This window comes from Stegodyphus dumicola, chromosome 7 (assembly GCF_044657685.1).
Source record: "Stegodyphus dumicola isolate Sdum_Otavi_A_Nest chromosome 7, ASM4465768v1".
In the NCBI taxonomy this organism is placed as follows: Eukaryota; Metazoa; Arthropoda; class Arachnida; order Araneae; family Eresidae; genus Stegodyphus; species Stegodyphus dumicola.
The window spans coordinates 198,996,874-199,016,571 of record NC_140774.1 but is presented as its reverse complement, the minus strand read 5'-3'; the positions used below and the strand labels follow the sequence as shown (position 1 = coordinate 199,016,571).

Sequence of the window (19,698 nt, the reverse complement as noted above, 5' to 3'; positions counted from 1 at the left end):
TCCTTTTGTATCATTATTCTTCAATTTCAGTATTTTGACAAACTTTTTCTATGATCTAATTCTATATCGAGGAAAAAAAAACTGTTTTACAAAAAACTTTTGTATATTTTAACTTTAAAGTATATGTAGATTTGAAATATGTAATAAAAAAATATGCAATTTTTGAACCTAATTTGATAAAAAAAAGTATGCAGTTAGAGGGTTAATAATAAAAAAACTTCTGTTTTTGACACTTTTATGGCATTTGCATTATTAATTCAGTTTTACATGCATGGAATGTGATGGCAGAATTTATAGAAATCATTAACTAATTCAGCTTTGTTAACCATGTATTTGTATTTTTTTTCCTCTCATTTATAGCATAAAAACTTCTCTTAAGTACAACATGAAAATTACATTTAAGTAATTTTTTTTTTTTACTTCACAACAATTTTTCTTACATGAAGTTCTTCAATGTATTTTTATTTCCTCAAAAGATTTCCACTACTTTCCACCTTATACAGACATTATTTCCTTTTCACATAATTATGCATATAAGATTATAATAGTTTTATATTCAATAAATCTTGATTAAATAAAAACTTAAGATAAAATTGTGTTTCAGTTAATTCTTTAAGTGAAAAGAATGTAGATTAAACATAAAGTTAGAAAAGAAAAGTGTAAAGAGAACAAAGAAAGACAAGGCACTTAATCCACAAAAGCTCTAGTTCTGAGATGTGTGGAATATCAAAATTCTATTGTATCCACCCTCCTAATAACAAATCCAATTCTAATCCAAATTCTATTCTTCACTCTTAAAATTTTAATATGTGTATCTATACTTTTATTTATTCAGCGCTCTCACTGTTCAATTGTTACAACTAAATCACTTCAAAAACTGCATACTTTTAACATCATATTTGAAATCTAAATATCGATTCACAATTTTTATGCAAATATATGAAATTTAGCGGACTATCAGCCTCATTTGTTGAATGATCTGTGATTTAAAGTCCAAATACTGCATAAAATTCATTACTAATGGTTAAACTTTGAAACAGCATGATACACTTTTAATAGAGGTAATAAATGCATGCCTGCAGGAAGAAATTTTGCTACATTTATATTGCCTATGAAAATTCCAGGATAAGCAGTCACAGGGATAAAACTCTGCACATTTCATCAAAAAAAGAGAAAAATTCAACAACAAAAAAAAAAAAAAAAAAAAAAAAAAAAAAATTAATTACATTAAAATTTTAAAAATCAAATATTTATGTACACAATTATTTAAATATGACAACTTGTTGCATAAGAGACTATATTTTTAATTTTTTCATTACACTATAAATTAACTACCAATTACAATTTTACATTCAGAATTAAAATGCTTTATTTTGTTATTATTTCAGTACTTTGCATTTCATATTAATTAACTACAGATGAAGCAAGTTCTAGGTTTTAGGAAAACTTTCAAGTCAAAGCAACAACTTGATGGAATTCATCATCAAGTCATTCAACAACTTTCAAGCCAATTTGATATGATGCTTCAAACATCTGACAGAATTTTAATTCAAAATTTACATTTTATAATGCAGCTCCTTTCTGCATTCTGGTAATGCAAATTATGACTAGAGTTTTACATTTAAAACTTTGAATTTAACTTTACTTACAAAAGAGAATAAGTAATGGTATCTCTCTTAAATTTCCCATGAGCTATTTCCCCTTGACTGATTTTCATCACATTAGGAAAAAATGCAGCAGAAAGAGCAGCTAGAATACTTCGAATATGGCTACTATTAGAATTGCATTTATGTAATGGATCACGATATGCTTCTTGCTTGTCTAAAATGCCAGCCGAATAAAGGTCTTCAGAAAACAAACCTTTTAAATCTGCAATTAAAAAAAAAAAAAAAAAAAAAAAAACATATAATTTGAATTTTTATGGCTTTATTTATAGCTGAAATTTTTCACATAAAAATATTTAGAGATATTAAAAACATTTAGACTAAAATATTCATATTTTAGACTTTTATTTTATCTAAAAATATTTAGATATTAAATATTCTTTTACGTAAAAGTATTTAGAGACATGAACTAATAATGACTTAATAACAAAATTACAAAAAAACATATCAATAAAAACTACTTTTATTAATACTATTATTTGTAAATAATTAATTTAATTAAGGATTACTTGTAAGTAATTATTCATAACTCTCAATATGTTAAGGGCATTGATTTTTTTTTTTTTTTTTTTTTGCTGTTATTTCCATGAAGAAATGTAAAACAAACATGAACTTTACACAAAAGGTAGAACATGCAAATTATTAGCATTTCACAACATTACAACCTGCATCTTTCTTTGTCAGGAACTAAATGATTAACAATTACATTAATAATATATGCACTTTGAAAATCTATGGCAATTGATAGGTAAGCTAGGTTCATTTTTGCATTGCATTTGGCACAAACCTCTACTTCTTGTTTCAACAATAATAAAGTTGTTACCCATTAAAAAAAATATCCACTTATACAAAACTGAAAATGAGCATAATTATATCGAACATTAAAACAAAAAACCTACCTCTAATGAAAGCCAAATTATTTTCATCTAATAAATTGTTTGCTGTATAATCAGAGGCATCAGACTTTTCCTTCAGTTCAATCCAAGTATCAATGATTTTGCTGAGTGCTAAATGGTCACTATATAAGAAGTTATCATGTGCTTGCTTCATCTGAAATAACAAATATTAAAATTTTTTAAAAAGAGTTCCTCTCCCCAAAATTTTACATTTTAATAAAGTAATTTACATACTAATAAAAAATAAATAATTAATTTTTAAATTCAAAAAGTCCAGCAGTACATTATAACTACAAATCTATAAAATAATTTTTACAGCATCAACTGACTATATATGCTCATATACAGGTTGCTTTTAAATATATAACATGATTCGGCATGCACTACGGTCGTGGCATTTTGCTATATATTGTATACATTCTAAATAATATTCCACATTAAAGAAGTTTCTTAACAACCATTTATTTACATATGAGATACATAAATTACACATGAGTTACATAAATATGAGATAAAAATTTCTAACCTCAGAAATCCAGTGTTATTAAACACTAGATTTACTTTAAATATTAGTCAGAATTTCAACAACACCAGTTCTTGAAACAAACACCTAACCATCAGCTTTAATCCATTTTATATCCACCCACCATTAGCCAAGTAGTAAAGTAGCTGAATTTGGTAATTCAAATGAGACTGCATTGGGTGTTTTCATGGCTTTCCCCGTGTGTAACGTAAATACGAGCCAGTTCTCCTTAGAAATGAAGGCATCCTTCCCCTTTGACAAACAGCTCTCATATACTTTGCAATAATAAAATAAAACAAACCATTTTATACACAGAAATTTCTTAGATGTTCCAAGATTTAAGAGCTACTAAATAAAGCAACAGTCTAGTTGATTATTACAAAAACTTACTTCTACCAAGGTTCACAATTAGAATAAGCTAGATTTCTAGAATAAGCTTTACAATAACAGAAGTTGGAATGAGATTTCCCAGTAAATACACAATAGAAAAAATCATAAAATTAAATATTCCTCATTTTGAGAACAGTATTAGCTGTGAAATTATCAAATTTGTTCTGTCCATCAATGAGTCTCTGATGAGGCCATTCCATAATTCTCACAAATAAAGGAAAATTACTGTACAAAATCCAAGATTAGGACTCTTCAGAACTTCAGCAAATTTGGATTTCAGAATTTTCCAGATTTTAGATCATCAGTTTAAATCTAGTAAGATGACATATAGAAACTGAAAAATTAAAAATATGAAGCTCTATATTTATTTTGTTTGCTTTACTAAACATTTCTTTCAATGTAAGTTGGTAAAGCTGCTGCTTTTTTTTTTTTTTTTTTTTTTTGTTCCCTTTCTTTTTTTTCTGTTTGTACTAGCATTTTCTCTTTAATTATATAGAGAGACATAACTTCTTGTTTAGTTATAAAAATTCTATTGTTCAAATCCTGCAATTACTGTATAGAGAATTCTCACTAAATTGACAATCAACATTTTTTCATTCTCAGCAAATTCTCACCAACTTACGTTCTTCACTATCAGCAGCGATATTTTCTGGATTTAAAATGATACTACACATTTTGCTGCCCATTAGTTGATTGAGGTCCTGTACCGCAGTCATCACAAAGAAAAACTTCTATTATATTATTTTCATTCATTTCCATTTCTCCACAAATTTCCTTAATTGGAAAATGTTGCTTTTTTTATATTCATGAACCTTTTAATCTGAGACTATCGTCATAAAGTTTAGCTAGCATCTGCTATACACTATTGGGAATGTATCATGAGATTGGGGACAAAACGAATGCTGTTCTGCTAAATTTTGTTTCACTTCTATTGCACGCCAAAAAAGCTAAACCTGAATTTTATTAGTTTTATTATTCATTATACTTACATCTATTTCCTGCATTTGCTTATGGCTTATGTACTGTATAAATAAATTCCCACCTATATTTAAGGTTTAAATGCACTATAAATCAGTTATTCTTAATTCAAACATTGCTGAATTTAATCTTTCGGCATATGAATGTTACTTCACAAAATCTATTTTTTGTGCATGGAAGGAAATTTCTGTTAAATTTCTTCTCGACAACACACTTAACACTTTGCAGAGCAGCTGGGTGAACTCAGTAATCGTCACCAAACGTAAAGTCAACATAAAAGATTACCCTGATATTTGGTAACTAATATTTAAATATCTGATATTAAAAAAAATATTTCAGACATTGTACCATGAGCCATTTCTCAAGCTGCCATGAGTTGATAGCCATATGGTGATGAAAGTAACAAATAAAAAGAAATTATTATTATTTTTAAAGGGTTCAAAATTGAATTATTGTCAAAATGGCTCCTTTACAGTTTAATATGGTTTATCAGTAGATTGTTGATAAAGATGACTCAGTCGAATAGCAAAACATTTTATTTAATGTTAAATAAATATACATTTAAACTAACAATGAGAACTTTATATATCTGTAGATTTAAAAAGTGAAAAAATACATAAATCTACAAAAATATTTAATGCTCTTATTTATATGTATCAAAAATGCATTTTATATAGATCAATCAGGTTAAAAAGTAAAAAATAATATTTTTAAGAAATGCATCTATTGCTTTTAAGTAGTTTAGTTTTTTAGTTAACATCAAACAGATTATATATGAAAGTATACCTTACGTTTTTCCGAATGGCCACTGACTTGAATGAAAAGTGAAACAACACATTAAAGTGAAACAATATAAAATCATGTATTGAGACTAATACTCTTTTCAGGTTAATAAAAAATTATTCACTAATTTGGAGTGAATTTGTGTTGTTTAGTGGAAATTGTTTAAACTAAATAATTTTTAGTGGAAAATCAATTGAAATTTTTTAGATATAAATTTAGCAAATTAATAAAAAGAACCTGTCTTCCACTTCACCTTGAGATTATGTCACCCATAATTAGTTTGTAAATCTGCTTAAAGGGGGTATAAAAAGGGCAGTACATATTTAGTAACATAGATAAACTAGTCAAGCTAAGTTTGACTAGTTTGAATATGCACTGCCCCCTTTAGGCAGATTTACAAACTAATTGTGGGTAAAATAACTTTAAGGTAATGGACTTGACATAAAGTGGAAGAAAAATTATTTTTATTGATTTGCTAAATTTATAACTAAAAAATTTCAATTGATTTTCTTATATTTTAAACTGCAGAAATATATTTATAGTCATCTTTATGCAATGCATAGCTCAAATTATGACTTTTCTTTCTTTTCTTCTTGGGCAGCATATGTACGCAAAATTTGAAAATTGGCCATTTGCGATTTGAAATTATATATTAATTACACAGTATTTCATTAGCAGAGGGGGGAAAATCTAGTTTTAATTCAGGTTATGGAAAGATCAGTTATTTTTAGATCAGTTATAATAAAACATTCCTTTCAGTATTTAAATTATACTTAAATTTTAACATCTTACTTCTTTCATAACACCTGGATCTTTTAACGTATTCATAAACGGCTCTCTTCCAAATGTCAGTGTTGCAGAAATATTTAAAACTGGATTCAAGCACCTAAAAATGGAATGTTAAAATTTCACATGGAATCTGAATAGTTTCAACTAAATAAAGAGCAGAGCATGCAATAAGTTTCAGAAGAAATAAATGTACAGCATTAATTGCAAAACACAAAATCTCTTAGTTTCGCAGTAATTTTTCATAGCTTGGGTAAGGGGATAGAATTGAGGGGAGGGGGAATTAAAAAAAATATGAAAGCTTTTCATGTTAACATTTTGTGTGTTACCTATATTTATTAAATATTGTGTTCCTCACACTTAAAACACATTAAACTCATTTCAACAGCAATATCACAAAATATTTAAAAACAGCATATCTTTAGAATTTCCGATTAACAGTCTCATGCCTGGAGGTAAAAATGATTTTTCTCTACCCAGTTCCCATTGCTCGCTTTGAAATCATCGAATTTGTGAATAAAAAATTCATTAAAGTTTTACAAAATTTTAAATAGATAATAAAACAAATTCAAAATTCAGGCTTCCAAGTGCCCATGTACAGTTGGAGGTCTACGTTATTCAAACTTTGATGGCTCTAAGTACCATTGTTTCTTCACAATACAAAGAAACATTCATGCACATTCTTCATTATTTAGTTTCTTTAAATCTAATACATGGCGATAATGTTTGGTGGCAGCAGTTTGAAAAGTGAACTGACACAAAATGATGTTTTGAAATTAATAGCCTTTCTGGGCTAATGTTCTTTGGAGGCGGAATTTAAAAAAATCACATTATAATGAAACACTGCAATTATCATAGTGCACTGTAACTGTGATAAAACAAGATGTGTGCTTTAAAAAAATCTTTTATGTATTGATATAATTACAAAAACACAAGAGAAAGACACACAATTCATTTAACTTATTCAGAACATTTTATAATTTTAACAGCAAATATTGTATCAAACTTCTAACTTGTGTATCCATAATGACATAGGGAACAAATTTATGAGGGAATAAAACAGCTAGTTCAAAACGTTACCATCGGAGAAATGCAGAGCACAGTGAAAAAGGAATAGAATCAGTTAAATTTGTATAAAAATAAGCACCATAACTGTCTTGAAGCTACAAAGAAAGTTTGTGCACTGCATTAGCATATAGAGAAAAATAAACAAATTCTTTATATATAATCAATATTTTAACAATTCAAAATCATTTATTAGTGATCTGTTGAAAAGTTGAGTGTCTTTCTAGTGTTTTCATAATGTTCAAATCAGCTAAATAATGTTAAATCAGCTTTTCAATGAGTCCCACTAGTATAATTTCACAGGTTCAGCTAATAATGAATAATAATATAAAAGGAAAACTGCATTTATGACTTTTAAATTACTTAGTTTGTTTATCAGTAACAGACAGAATTAATTTTAAAGAGAAATCAAATCATTATGCTTTGCCTAATAACAACAAATTGGCTGTGGGAGATAAAAATATAATATTATAATTCCAGCAGTGGCTATATATTTCTTTTAAACCACTAGTTTGTTAATGAAATTCATAAGACAAATACCTTACATTTTGTCAAGTGTCAAAATATTTCTTTTAAATCCCCAAGTTTTTCAGATTAAATATGAAACATCTTGTGTGGCAACACACTGAATTTATTAGTCAAATATTCATTGAATTTGCACGAACCGTGAAATAAATAAATAAAGCAAATTCAAAATTACCACTTCAAGGTATACATGTTCGGTGGAGGATCATGCATGTTCAAAATTTGGTGAATCTAAATGCCATCATTTTTCCCCAGTGCAAGGAACATATGAATTCTTCATTATTTAATAACAGATGGAACAGCTCACCACACTGCACTGATATTACAGTAGTATTTCAAAACCTCTTCACTGGAGAAAGGGACTATTTTTCTCCTCAGATTATTCCATGGGTTCCGGGCTGTGAAGATAATAGAAAGCCAATTCCTAACATCATAGTATTTCTTATCTGATAGCCTGACTGAATACAAGAGGAATATTCTTCAAGATGTGTTATATTCTGTCATTGAATGCATAATATACTATATGGGAATGGAATTCCACAAAAGGTTGCTGCATCAAGAAGTATCTACTATTTCATCAACAGGTAATTAGTTAATGTTTATGAATTGCATAAGAATTTTTCTCATGTAATTAACCAAAATTTCCTACCCTTAGGGGTCTTATAATACAGTCAAAAGTCGTTAATTCGGGCACCCATAATCCGGAATGATCTATAATCCAGACCTCAAAGATACAAACTTTCTGCGCATGCATCGCCTTGACGCATGCGCATAAGACCTTTACGGCTGCGAATATGCGTGTGTGCGTGCGCAAAATACGTTTACGAATGCGCATTTAATGAATACAGGACGGTATAAGCTAAGCTAAAATTATTTAATTCAGTTTATTGTGTTGTTCCTTAATCTTCGAATTGGATTCGGCTTATTATTTTTTGCAAACTGTTAGAGCAATTTTATAAAAGTAAGCTTGAACTTTCGATTATGTCAAATAGAATTTCTGATATATATTTACTAATATGTAAAGGATCTACAAAGCGAAAGTATGTTTCGAAGTCTATTAAACAAAAAGTGGAATTGCTGCAAAAAAATGGATAAAGGCATATCCTTTGTTTATCTAAACTTTAATGTTTGTTTGTCTAAACTTTGTTTATCTTTAACGCTGCGATGGTGCGCAATGAATTGGAAGTTGATCTATCAGCACTATCCTTATCATCAGGGCAGATGTTTTTATTTTATTTGGCTTATAATTCCGTACTAAATGTAGTATTTCATCTCGATGTACTCCTTTGATATGATTTAAATCAAATTCCTCATCATTATAATTCGCTTCCTATAGCAAAGAAAGTGAGAGGTTATTGAAAACGAAAAAATTTCGATTGACAAATTAGTCAGTATTCTCAACACAGCAATTATAGGACTTGAACAGCGGAACTTTGTAACTGAACAAGAAATTATGTCTGTTTATAGAATTAAAGAGAATGTATTATCACATAAAAAACGAAGCAACTTAAACAACTTACATTGGAAGAAATGTTTAATAAAGTAAACAAATAAATATTAAGCTTTTTTTTTGTTTTGTTTTGTAAATTTTGATACCCTTTAGATCATAATTGTTCTTTATTTCATAAATAACCATTTCATATTTTTAATTTTATAATTTCTGCATGCCGTCTTACCAGATTAACTGATATAAATTACCAGATTAACTGATGATCTATAATCCGGAAAAATCGATAATTCGGAATCGTCAAAGTCCCGACGAGTCCGGATTAACAACTTTTGACTGTACATAAAAAAGGTCTTTAATTATGGCCAATTCTTATTCAGTTCTCTGTGAATTTTAATGCCATTTCTTTTCATGCAACCCTATACATTTCCTTACTTCTGACATTTCGAATATTTTTTTTTTTTTAAATTGTAATACAAATTGTTAACCCAGTGTCTAATTCATGTTCATTCTATTTGTGACATTTAGATAATTCTAAAGATCGCTCTCAGTAAGAACACTTATTTCATAGTAATCCTGTACATTACTTTTTTTTTCCTGACCTTCCCCCCCCCCCAGTTTGCTCAGAATAATGGGAAACAATTACTGGCCATTCCATTATCAAAAACCAAGACTTTTTGTGTGATATAAAATGCTTAAAGAAAGCAGAAAGTGCATCAAAGATGAAGCACATTCTTTTTGACCATCTGTGACATATAGTGGGAAACACATCAATAAAGTCAGAGATTACATGCTTATTGACCACTGTTAATCAATTACAAATATTATAAAATAAGTTCCTATTTGGATTCTGTCATGCAATTTTGAAAAAAACATTTCGCTCGTAACATGCTGCACAAGTTGTTCCAAAAAAGCTGAATTTTTTCCAAAAGCAAAAACGCTTCAGATGGCCAAAGAAAACCACTTTCTCAAAGCAAATCCTCTTTAAAGTCCATTACTGTCAGCGGAAAAACATACAGTGGATGGACAAAAATATGGAAACACCTTGTGAAATGCATGTTTGAAAAGAAAGATTGATTTTAATGAAATATGTAGGTCCCGACGGAATTGAATTTTAATGAAATATGTAGGTGGCACTGGTGTTTTTGACTACTGACACCATCTATACAACTTCGTAAATGTGCTAAACAGTTCAGTTGTTGTCGGAGTACTGTTACGTGAGGTTGTCATTGCATTATGTCAGAGTTAACAGACTTCGAACGTGGGCAAATTGTTGGAGCACGTATGGTAGGTGCTTCCGTAAGCAAGGTAGCCGAGGTGTTTAGTGTTTCAAGAGGTACTGTATCGAAGATTTATTCCGCATATTTGAAAAGCAGAAATACATTATCTGCTAAATCACAGCACGGACGAAAGTGTGTCCTGAGTGATCGTGACAGACGATCATTAAGGGCAATTGTGACGAAAAATAAGAAGACCACAGTTGCAAAAGTTACTGCTGAAATGAATGTTGTGTTACCGAACCCTGTGAGTACCAAAACAATTAGAAGGGAGCTTCATAAATAGGGAATTGTTGGCCGTGCTGCAATTGAGAAGCCACTCATCAGTGATGCTAATGCCCGTAACAGGAAAAGGTGGTGTTTAAGTCATAAAGCCTGGACTATAGAGCAGTGGAAGCGAGTAATATGGTCTGACGAGTCTTCTTTCACATTGTTTCCCACTTCTGGCCGAGTTTACGTCTAGAGAACGCCATCTCAAGCCTATAATAAAGACTGCTTGTTGCCAAGAGTGAAACATGGCGGGGGTTCTCTTATGGTTTGGGAAGCCATATCGTGGTTCTCTGCTAGCTCCATGATAACTGTGTCAGGGCACATGACTGCCAAGACTTATGTGAACATTTTGGCCAATCAAGTTCATCCCATGGTACAAACTTTGTTCCCCGATGGTGATGGTGTCTTCCAAGACGACAAAGCCCCTGTTCACACAGCTCACATTGTCCAGGACTGGTTTTCTGAGCACGAGGATGAGTTGTCCCATCTCCCCTGGCCACCACAGTCACCAGACCTGAATATTATCGAACCTTTGTGGTCTACATTGGAACGGAAAGTGCGTTCTCGTTATCCACCAACCAACATCATTATCTGAACTTGCCACCGTTTTGCAGAAAGAATGGTACAATATTCCCTTGGCAAACATACAGGAACTGTATTTATCCATTCTGAGAAGACTGCAAGCTGTTTTGGATGCCAACGGGTTTCCTACACCATATTAAGCAAAGAAACATGTTTTTTAAAGGTGTTTCCATATTTTTGTCCAACCCCTGTAGATCTGTCCTTTTACTGGAGAAACAGCTTAACAATCAAGTAAACGATATATGAAAAGCTGAGCAAGACCAAAAATAACACGTCACAGTTGATTAAAAATTGAAGGTAACGTTAACTGTTTTCTCAAGTTAAAGTTAGGGCATTATGCATGATGAATTTCTACCAACTGGCCAAACTGTTCATAAACACTATTATGTGAATGTTCTACAATATCCGAGTGAAGGCTTTCATAGAAAACAACTTGATTTATGATGAGAAAACTCGTGAATTTTTCACTACAACAATAATACACTTGCATTCTTGCTGTTTTTTGTAAAAAATTCTATGGTTCCACAGAGTTCGTATTCACCTGATGTAGCGCAGTGTTACATTTTTTCATGATTAAAATACAAGGTGGTTCATAATTCAAGCAAAGGTTGCAATACACAATATTTTCCACGAGAATAAGATTAATGTGCATGTTTCTTGTGATCGCCATAGTAGAAGCATGGAGAAAATGTTCTAATTACCATTTTCCTATTATTTTGCAGACTGCATGAAGTAGACATTACAAGAAATTCAAGATGAAAAAATTTACAGTTGCACAAAGAATGAAAATTATTGAACTATATTTTGAAACCCAGAGGTCAGTTTCTTAACACAGGTAGCATATCACTGCCAGTTTTATGTCACGGATGCACCTTTTGAATTAATAATTAGTCATTTGACTGGATGTTTCAGAGATTGGTAGCTGATTTGCACTGATCAAGCAAACCTGTTTATCAAGAACACATGTAGCAACTGAATGGGTTCAGAGGAGTGTCGAAGGAGTACCTGAGGTTTTCACGAGAAGGGCTGGCCGCATTGAGATCGAGTTGAATGACACTGCACCATATTTTAAAAAATGATTTGCATCTGTCTGCTTAAAAAGTGCGACTGGCACAATAACTGAAACAGACAGATAATAGGCAATGCTCATATTTGTTTTACAGATTCAGAAGTTGTTTTATGAGAATGCAGATTTTCTTGAAAATTTAATTATGATAAATTATTAATTATTCCTCCATAGGTAAACAAAATTATGGGTTTGGAGGTGGCGAGAACCTACACAATTTATGGTCCACCATGTAAATAGATAGTTATGGTCCATCATATATATAAATATATTAATTTCTCTCATAGGAATTCTCTCTGGAAAGTTGTCTGAAAAGAAAATGGAAGAGAAATTTATAGAATGAAAATATAAAATTAACCATGTATATAGGTATATTAATTTACCTCATAGGAATTATATTTTCTGAAAAGAAATTTATGGAATGAAAATATTAAAAAAATTAGCAAAATTTAATTTATGGAAAGAAATATAAAAATTTATGGAAAAAAATAACTGTAAAAATTCAATAAGAATATTCAAATGGAAAATATTTTGTCAAATTATACGAATTTTCAAATGTAATATTAATACCGGGTGGCCATAATTAAACTGACAGTGCTCACAGTGTTCTGTAGCGCGATCTATTTGCGAGAATGATGCCACATTTTGTAGGAAGATTAAACAAGACGGCAGATGAAGGATTCCGCGGAGAAACAAAGTCACCGCTAGGGGAATATTTGGCGCTGTGTAATAGAAAATAGAGTGTTAACAAATGCAAATCAATACAGAAATTACCTTTTATTTTGCATTCAAATGAGGTTCAATGTGGCTGCCGTTGTTGTGGACCACATATTGCATTAGCAGAAAGTAACATGTCTGCAGGAATCTCCTGTACAGTCCGTGATATGTTATCCTTCAACGTAGCCAGGTCCTGGACCACTCCTTGATAGACCTTGGACTTAAGGTAACCCCATAGCCAGAAGTCACATGGGGTAATATCAGGCGACCGAGGTGGCCATGCAGTTGGAACGTAGGGGCTCATGACTCTTTCTGTTGTGAATTTCTGTCGTAGCATCTGTTGCACCCGTACAGCAACGTGTGGAGTGCATGAAAATGATTTACCCCCAGGCATTGTCTCTGCTGAAGTGCCGGAATGACAAAGCTGTTCAAAATGTGGCGATATTTCTCTCCAGTAACAGAACAGGTTTCCGGTCCTGTTGGGGTAATGTTCTCTTAGAGGAATGGACCTACGATAAATCAAGCTGTGAACCCACACCAAACAGTTACCTTTGGTGAATGTAAGGGAATTGCTGTGACTGCATGTGGTGGTTTGTCATCCCAAATTCTGCAGTTCTGGGTATTCACAGTTCCATTCAGGTAAAAGTGGGCCTCGTCTCCCCATAAGATTTTCCATGGCTAAGCATCATCCACCTCCATTCTGGCAAGAAAGGTGAGAGCAAAAGTCATTCGCTTATCATGGTTGGGGTACAGTAACTCCTATACACAGCTGATCTTGTACGGATAGAAGTTGATAATCTTTCGTAAGATTTTCCATACCGTACTGTAAGGCATATCCATATTTTGAGCTACTCCACGAGCGCTAGAGGTGGCAGCAATATTGTCTGGTCCTCTGTCGGCAATCTCCATGGCAACTGCTTTGATTGTATCCTGTGGTACAGGTTTTCGTCCTCTGCCTGACTGAACCTTCAGAGAACCTGTTTTCTCAAACATCACAACCATTGCTTTTAGCCCATTAACTGACACAGGACCGTTACCTTTACGCATTTTTTTGTGCGTTCTAAAAGCACGAAGAGCGGCTGACACGTTGCACTGGCCGAGGTGAAAGAATTTGACCAGTAACGCACGCTCGTCTAAAGAAGGAGACATTGCACATAAACTTTCAATCTGATTGATTCGAAACGTAACACATTGCCTTTTAAAACCCAAGCAGCTGGCACTGTGCGAATGGATATAACGTGAAATTTGAATAAAGAACTTCTTCTTCTTCTCAGCGTACGTGATATTGCAGATCACGAGACTTTATCAGTGTTTATGTAGATTTTACGCTTTTTTAAAAGTGTTGCCATATTGCACTTGAACTAAATCAGAAAATGTGCATAATAAAAGGTAATTTTATTCCGTATTAATTTGCATTTGTTAACTCTCTATTTTCTATTACACAACGCCAAATATTCCCCTAGCGGTGACTTTTGGAACTAATTTGTTTTTTTGCAGAATCCTTTGTCCCCCGTCTTGTTTAATCTTCCTACAAAATGTGGCGTCATTCTCGCAGATAGATCGCGCTACAGAACACTGTGAACACTGTCAGTTTAATTATGGCCACCCGGTACATTTAAAATTTTGCAAATGATTAAACAATCAATAATATGTAAAAATACACTAATAATTACCCTAAAAATGCTGCATAAATAAGAGCAACAGATAGACGAGGATGAGTTCCAAAATTTACAACAATTTTTCCCAAGTCAGTCAGAATTTCTTCTTCATTCAAAATTCCTAATTCCTGAAGCTCATTCACACCATTCTGAATTGCAGTAGTAGTGGGAGGTTGCAAAGCACATGATAACACATCTTCAGCTTTTTCATTTGAGAAATACAGCTGAATTATAAAAAAAGGGGGTAAAAATGTTAAGCATTACATTAAAAAAAAATGGATGAAGATATTTTTTGAAGAAAATTTTGAAATTCTTTACTCAAGTAATTCCTTTATTTTGCTATAAGGAAGCTAACAAATTGGATAATTTTGTATTGTTTGTTTTTTAAAACTGGCTACTAGTTTACAATAAGTGTTAAAAAAATTAAAGATTGAACAAATTTATGGTACCAGTTCTTTTAAACTTCACAATATGAAATAGCATTAAACGAGATCAAACAAATTGTTCAAGCATTTTGTTATTAAAATTCATTAAATATTTTTGTATAACAATACAAAATAAAAACTTATTTCTTACAAATAGTGAAACACAACAAATGAATATATAGAAATAAATAAAATTTTAAGTCACCATTTATATTTTAGATCATTCAGAATCTTCTCCATTTCCAATTTTCTGTTTTTTTTATCAAGAAGGTATCTAATGTCATTAGCGCTCCATAAGAAGTTGTCTATCAGAACAAAGCATCCATGACACCCCTTCTTGCCTTTGAACTCCTTTCAAAATCTGCATCAGTTTCAAATTTTTCAATAAATAATTCAGAATTGCAACTTTTAATATTTTTGTGCTCTTGATTCGCTAATTCCTTGAGCTTATCATTAGAAAGAATTTCTGCCTGTTTCTTGCAAAATTTCTTTAAGATCTTCCACTAAACCTGTGTTTCGCTAATTCCATTATTTTGTTCATATCACCAAAAGAATCTCTAGTGTCATCATCTTGTTTAATTCTGTTTAAATTTTTTTACACTTTCAAAAATTTTTCTGTTACTTTATTCGAAGAGAGATATCAGAAATACTAAAACAATCCATGCATCTAGCAAAACTGTCAAACAATCTTGAAACTCAACACATAAATGCCTCGGACATAAATACGCAAATAATACAAAATATATAGCCAACGATTCAGAAGAACAGGTTTAAAATACGCAAAAAATCCAAGTCCCCAAATTAATTTTAGATATAATGCTCAGATGCTGTATCAATTTAAACTTATATGATGGTACTGCAGGCATTAGCAGATGATACCAGAACCGATGTTCTTCTGAAAACAATACAACTGAGTAAGTTAAAAAAAACTGCATCAAGATGATAGTACCAATGAGTTACTCTGCATGAAAATCAGAGTGCACAATCACACAATGCCATTAACAATGATTCCAAAGCTCCAGATGACTAGAAAATTTATCTGTAGAAGAGGCCAGGCTACTGCTGCTTATCAGGGTTTTTATGCTGGGGTAATTTTGAGGCTCATGCCAATCAAAATTAGAGAAGTGCTTAAAATTATCATCAAACCTTCCTTTCAATCTTCCAAACATCTGCATGACAATTCTGAGAACAGCAACAATGCAGAAACCAATAAAGATGGCAAACATTATGAACCCCCCCCCCATTCAAGCTCCACTTGACATAGTAGACAGGTCATTTCCAGAAGCTCAGGGCTGGCACCAGACCCAGTGCAACTGGTGCAGGGCAGAGAGAATTTAAGGATGGAAGAACGTTTTTAAAAAAAGAAGTAAAAAAGTTAGATTTCCCAATTTTCGTAATTTTTTTTTTTTAATTTAGAAACATAATAAAATGAATTATTTTCGTATTCAAAGCATTTTTTTGTAATTGGAAGTATATACCTACAACCAATGGGTGTAAAAATAAAAGCTGCACATGGACTTTTATGGACACATTCTATATTTTTTAAAAATCTGACATTGTCAAAACATGAACACTTTTGCCCTTTGAATTACTTCTGTAATTGGAAGTATATGACTACAACCAACGATTGCAGAAATAAAAGTCAGGTAAGGACTTTTAAGCCAAATAAGGAGGTGAATATATATATATATGTAAATGTGTGTGTAATATATATATACACTCACACGTTTAGTACTGCCAATTGCAATAAAAAAGGGAGGTGCACAACTAGACGCTATATCAGTCCCATATACAAAATTTTAATGTTCTACGGCTACTTATTATGCGTGATACATACATACGAATACCCTTTTGAATCTATTTTTCAATATGATACCTGAAATTTTTTGTGATTACAATACTTCCTTTACTTTGGAAGTACAAATATTAATAAATAGAAAAACAAAATAAATAAATAAACAGCAGCAGATGCATAGTTATATATGTTTTAAAGTTATACTCTATTCACAAAAATTTTAGAATTTAACAACTGGCATTAAATAAAAAGTAATTAATACACATTAAAAAGCTTTATTCATCAGGCACATATATATCCATAAAACATGGAATTTAGTATCCATGTTGCACCAAAAATAATCTGAAACTTACCTTACACTTTAGAATGACATTTTCAAGAGGTACCCTCAAAAGTTCAGGAATTGGGTATTCAGCCATATCATGGAATTCTTTGAGTTCGTACAAATGGTAGCAAATACCAGACTTGACCCTACCAGCTCGCCCTCTTCGTTGACGCACGTTGGCTTTTGTTATCCACTCCGTTGCTAAAGATGCAATACCTTTTTCACCATCAAATGACGTGCTCTTATGAAGGCCACTATCGACCACATACACAACATCATCAACTGTTATTGAGGTTTCAGCTATATTTGTGGAAAGAATGACTTTTCTAACTCCTTCTGGAGGCTTTTCAAAAATAATCCTTTGTTCACTATGTGGAAGCCTTGAATGAGCAGAACAGATCATTAATTTTGATGAGTCTGGATTAGATTCTAGAAGTTTTCCATGCACAGTTGTTATATCATTCCAACCAGCAAGAAAACATAATATAGCACCAGGCTTCTGAGTAACATTAATATGATTTATAACTTTAACCACAAGATCAGAATCAAGAACTGGGTCTTTTCTATTCAGGTTACTAATATCTGGAATAATAGACTGCAGATCTTCTAAAAAATAATCCTTCACGGGGAAAACATTCCCAGGCACACGAACAGTTGGACAGTTATTAAAATACTGAGAAAAAGCACAGGTATTAAAAGTAGCACTCATCAATATAATCTTAATATGCTTGTTATTTTCTATTAGTTTTTTCAGCAAAATTAGCAAAAAATCTATTTGTATGTTTCTTTCGTGAACTTCATCTACAATAACATGGCTTATACCTTCAAGATTAAGGTTAGAACTTAACTTGCGAAGAAGCATTCCGGTAGAGCAAAACAAGACAGCACCTCGATTTTTCGGCAAGTTCTTGTTCAAGCGAACGTGATAGCCGATGGATTCACCGACCTATGGAAAAAATTAAAAATTGAATCCTATTAAAATCAAACTCAGCTGTTGCTTAAATACAGAACTAACTATTAGACAAACAAAAAAAAAAGTATGGGCACTAATTCAATGTTCGATTTTAATTCAACGATATTTGCACCAAAATTCCACTGGCAGACAACAATACACCATTTAGAGATGAACTGAAAATATGAAGTGTATAATGTAAAAATTCAAAGTTTTCAACTTAAAAGTCCTTTGTGCCAAGAAAATGGATCATGCAAAATATGAAAAAGTGAATCATTTCACATTAATGTTTGGTCATCTTTAGAATTCAGTTAGATCGCATAGAAGGTCACATTAACATTTTAGTAAGTTTGCATTTTTCAACTATCGTTTCAAACAGGTTTTCAGTTTCTAGCTGTTTAAAGCTCAGATTTAACCTTTTTATTTATAGAAATCTCGAAGTACAGTTTTTCATTTTCTTGATATGAAAAGTTTAGTTTAGCATAATCGGGGATCTCCCAATTTTTTAGTTTGTTTAAATAACTATTAGTTCTGCTCTTTATTTATATTTGATTATGAATTTCGGATAAGCATATATTGATTTTAGACCAATTTTTTTTTTAAATTTCACTGTACATAATGTAAAGTTCTATGGGTTTTTTAATTTTCATTTTGACACTATGTAATGTTTTATTCTTTTTTCCAAGTGTTTCAAAAATGTGTAGGGAAAATTCTGGTGCGTTTGCAATTTGAGTTTTTGGTTTCACATAAATTTTACAGTCTTTGATAAAAATTTGATGAAATCTTTTTACGGTTTTTGATTTCAAATTGACCAGGAGAACAAAACGTATTTTCGAAACATAATAATCGACTTTTATGAAGTTTTAATTCAATTTCTCCTGATGAGTTCTGAATTGGAGTTTGAATAAAAGGAGATTAATTTTTGTTTGTATAATTTTGTATATTTTCCCTTTTGCATTTTTATTTTTTGAGATTGTTCTACTATGAATTCTCTCTTTAATTAAACCTCTTATACACAGTTGCAACTATTATATTATAGAGAGATTGCCTTGCTTTTATTCCAATTTACTAATTAATTTAGATATTTTAAGTTTATATATATATATACATGTATTCAAAGGGGCAATAATACTGGCAATATTATTATAATGCTGTAGTAAAATTAAACACAATTTATCCAGCAACTTGAAACCTATTATGAACACAACAGCTTCATGCTTTGCACATCTTTTCCCAAATAATATCACATCTGGCATTATATTTAGGACGACAAAGTTTTAAGGCTATGTTAATGATAATAGATATTGTTCCCTAGATGTTACCTAATGTGGTGATTTATGACTTCTGCATTCAAATTTGAATTATAATATCGATAGTCCATTAAACTTTCTATGAAGCTTATTAATGCTGAATCATCCATCAAGCATTAAACTATTAATTGTTACAAGTGTAATATCAGAAATATTCTATTTCACATGGCGATTTTCTCAGTACTAGACCTAAAAAAATGCCAATATTTTGAAGACTATTTATTAAATTTTAAACATGCATACACAAATCATACCTTGCATCAT

The 19,698-nt window shown here is 31.3% G+C and overlaps 1 protein-coding gene across 1 annotated transcript in view; it reads right to left on the bottom strand.

The window, feature by feature from the left end:
* The window catches only part of LOC118197133 (ATP-dependent RNA helicase DHX30-like), a 79,211-nt gene that overhangs the window by 8,362 nt on the left and 51,151 nt on the right, over nucleotides 1–19,698 (bottom strand). Inside the window, exons 8-12 of the mRNA XM_035368634.2 lie at nucleotides 17,201–18,118; nucleotides 14,643–14,851; nucleotides 6,027–6,120; nucleotides 2,564–2,714; nucleotides 1,650–1,869 (exon numbers count right to left, since the gene is read on the bottom strand). Coding sequence (XP_035224525.1) covers nucleotides 1,650–1,869; nucleotides 2,564–2,714; nucleotides 6,027–6,120; nucleotides 14,643–14,851; nucleotides 17,201–18,118 — 1,592 coding nt within the window. The remainder of the gene's footprint in view (nucleotides 1–1,649; nucleotides 1,870–2,563; nucleotides 2,715–6,026; nucleotides 6,121–14,642; nucleotides 14,852–17,200; nucleotides 18,119–19,698) is intronic.